Below are 3,015 nucleotides of genomic sequence, written 5' to 3'. Positions count from 1 at the left end.
GTCTCTCGGGCACTGCGACGAACTCAAGAAGCTCGCACACAACCTCCACGATCATGCCACGGCTCTTACACGCACGCTTCTCACTGCAGGTCTCGAGCCAGTTTGTCAAAGCTACACGCTCATGCGCCAGAAGAATCTGCCTGCCATCATGAGGTCGGATGCCCCGCTGTCTCCGCCGTTGCGCAGCCACAAGATCGGCTCTGGTGATACCGTACAGCTGCAGAAGCCCGTCAGATCAATTGGGGCGCACCTTCCGGGCACTGGCGCTCGTAGGAGGGTTGATCAGGCCGCCAAGTTGTTGACGCGTCAATTGACGAAGGCCATCGACCTCTAAATACTGTTGAACTTCAATAAACGTCATCGAACCCGCCGTGAGCTGACGTAGGAGTTGGGATACACGATCTGCCTTGGCTCGACGCTCGGCCTATAGGCACAAATACCACTGTCAGCTGTATGCGGGGAAATGTCAACGTTCCAACACCAAAGAGTCACACAGTGAAGCGGTTTTCAACTCCAAGGCGCACCGATATCCTTGACAAACCCGGCTTTCATCATGCCCGGCCGTTGCAACCCCCGTACATGCCTGTTTACCCCGGCGATGCCGCATGGCGGCTGTCTGCCAGCCGAGGTGGGATGGCCTGAAATGGCAGCCACATATCAGCGGAATCCGAGGAGATGAGCATTCGAAAGCTGGCTCAACCATAGTTAATGGTGTAAAACTTGTATCCCACCTTTTGATTCCTGAAGATTGATCGAGTGGCCACCAGGGCGCTGCCGTTTATCTTCCTTGCCAGACAGCTCCAGCCTCCAACAGAGGGAAAAATGAACGGGAAAAAAAATTAAATTTTATTTTTGGTAACAAATGTCCAAAGGTAACAAATACCCTCGGTGACTGTAAGAACACTCAACTGCTTTCGCGTGAATCCAGCGTCACCCACTATTACTATGAGTCCCTTGCTAGAAATACCCATTGGTAGTAAGACTTCACTCACATATGGAGTCACACCATGGTATGCGTAATGTGAAGCACATGAGCACTACATCCAGATGTAATAAAGTGCAGTTAGTAGACCCCGCGTGGCTTGGCAGGCTCCACGACGCTTGTACCTCTTGGCATGATAGAAGCCAATGAATGTGCCTTGTTCTCTTGTGTTGTTTTGCGTGCCGTTGTGATGTTGATGTCGGGGTTGCACAGCTTTGCTTTCAGCTCTGAGGTTCAAACACCTAATTTATTATATACGTTTGAAGGCCAACTATGGGGTTGTGAGGATGCGCGTCGTTGAAAGGTGTCTGTCGGGACAGAGCGAGAGATTTCTTAGTGTCGTGAGGTCAATTGAGCCGGACCGCTGCGCTCGGCAAACATTCACAGTGACCAGACGAGGTGCAGGCAGTATAAAGCCGCTTGATCGCTAGGATCAGGAATTGCGACTCATGCTCGACGCCACAACAAGGGACAACCGTACCCACAGCCTCATCACGCAAACTTGCGAAGAAATTTTGCGAAGTAAAAGAGGCACGTGGAGTTTACTGATGTACCTCCCATAGATGTGAGTGTAGATGCGTGTTTGCTAGTGGAGTTATACCATCGATCATAGTGCCCACTTGCCACAGGCCAGTCCAGAGCTGGCCGTCGGAGTCAAGGACGGCATTTCAGCTGCGGTTGGCATGGCCTTTGGTGAGCTTCAAGCCTGTGAGTCTAACCCGGGCTGGACCATGCTCTCCCTCGATTTCAAGAGTGCCTTCAACTACACCGACCGAGCACGGCTGCACGAGATTGTGGCCGACAAGGTCCCTGGCCTTTTGCGCGCCTTTGAACGACACTATGCTCGACCCACTACTCACTGCATTGTCGACAAGCTCTTGAACCGTGCTTGCAAGGACACCTTTGTCAAAGCCATTTTTGCCAAAGTAAACCTGTCTGCACCAGCTGGAGCTGAAGGTCATGACGTTACGCTGGAACAGCTCCTTGAGGCTCGCCTCTTCACGCGGGCCAACACCGGGGGCTTTGGCCTGCACGACTTGGTTGAGCGCGGTCCGGTGGCTTATGTCTGCAACATGGCCAAGCTGGCCACTCGCTACCCTCGGGTCTACGATCGACTTTTGGAGGATGCATCGAGGGCTGCTGACTTTGAGGCCCACGTGCAGCGAGCCGGCTTCCAGATGGCCACGGTCAAGGACGCGGCGACCCAGCGACCAGCGGAGATCATTGCCCTCCGCTCCAAGGCGGCACTGGACGACCTGATGGCCAAGTGTGCGCTGGACCTGCAGCAGGCATATCTGGCCTCACGCGAGTGGGGCGTCAGCACAGTCTTGACCATGCGGGGTCGGGACAAGTTGCGTCGCTTGAGCGACACGACCTTTGCCATTGCGGTCGTGTCCATGATGGGTTTTGGCCTGCATGAGCTCATCAACGTCAAGCCAACGGACAAGTGCCCGCTCTGCAGCAGCAAGACACCTCAGCCGCGACTAACCCGCGAGCACCTGCTGACCTGCCGTCCCATCAAGCGACACAACGCCCTTCGCGACGAGATGGGCCGCCTGCTCAGGTACGCCACCCTCTCCCATGTCTGGGTGGAAAAGTCTGGCTACAACGCCAACGGTCAGAGCTGCCGCATCGACCTGCACTGCCGCAACCCCTTTCCCGGCGGTGCCTTGGGCCCAGCTCTGCCCGACCTGGGCATTGACGTGACTGTGCGCACAGCCCAACCCCCGACCACCTCGCAAGCCTGCATCAAGGTGGGCGCTGCCCTTCGCCGAGCCGAAAAGGAGAAGCGCGACTACTACACCGGTTTCAACCATGGAAAAACTCTGATCGTCCCTGCGGCGATGACGACAACCGGTGGGTTCGCCTCCTCCTTTGTGGATCTGCTTGGTCAGCTCGCCCGCTGCGCCGAGGCCCGTGGTGTGTACCAGCCGGGGCTGGATGAGGCCTTTGTTCCCCGGTGGAAGGGTCGCTTTGCGGCGCTGGTCCATCAGATGAACGCTGACCACATCCAGCGCCACTTTGGCGGTGTC

General features: G+C 56.0%; 1 protein-coding gene across 1 annotated transcript in view; it reads left to right on the top strand.

Annotated features, from left to right (window-relative positions):
- Nucleotides 1-1,665: 1,665 nt before the first annotated feature.
- The window catches only part of MONBRDRAFT_29457 (uncharacterized protein), a gene marked incomplete at both ends in the record, with an annotated part of 5,434 nt that continues 4,084 nt past the window's right edge, over nucleotides 1,666-3,015 (top strand). The window contains one exon of the mRNA XM_001749902.1: nucleotides 1,666-3,010. Within this exon, the coding sequence (XP_001749954.1) occupies nucleotides 1,666-3,010 (1,345 nt within the window). The remainder of the gene's footprint in view (nucleotides 3,011-3,015) is intronic.

This window comes from Monosiga brevicollis, genomic scaffold (genome assembly GCF_000002865.3).
Source record: "Monosiga brevicollis MX1 MONBRscaffold_34 genomic scaffold, whole genome shotgun sequence".
NCBI lineage: Eukaryota > Choanoflagellata > Craspedida > Salpingoecidae > Monosiga > Monosiga brevicollis.
Note: the sequence above shows the minus strand (reverse complement) of the source record. Positions and strands in the feature narration are given on the sequence as shown.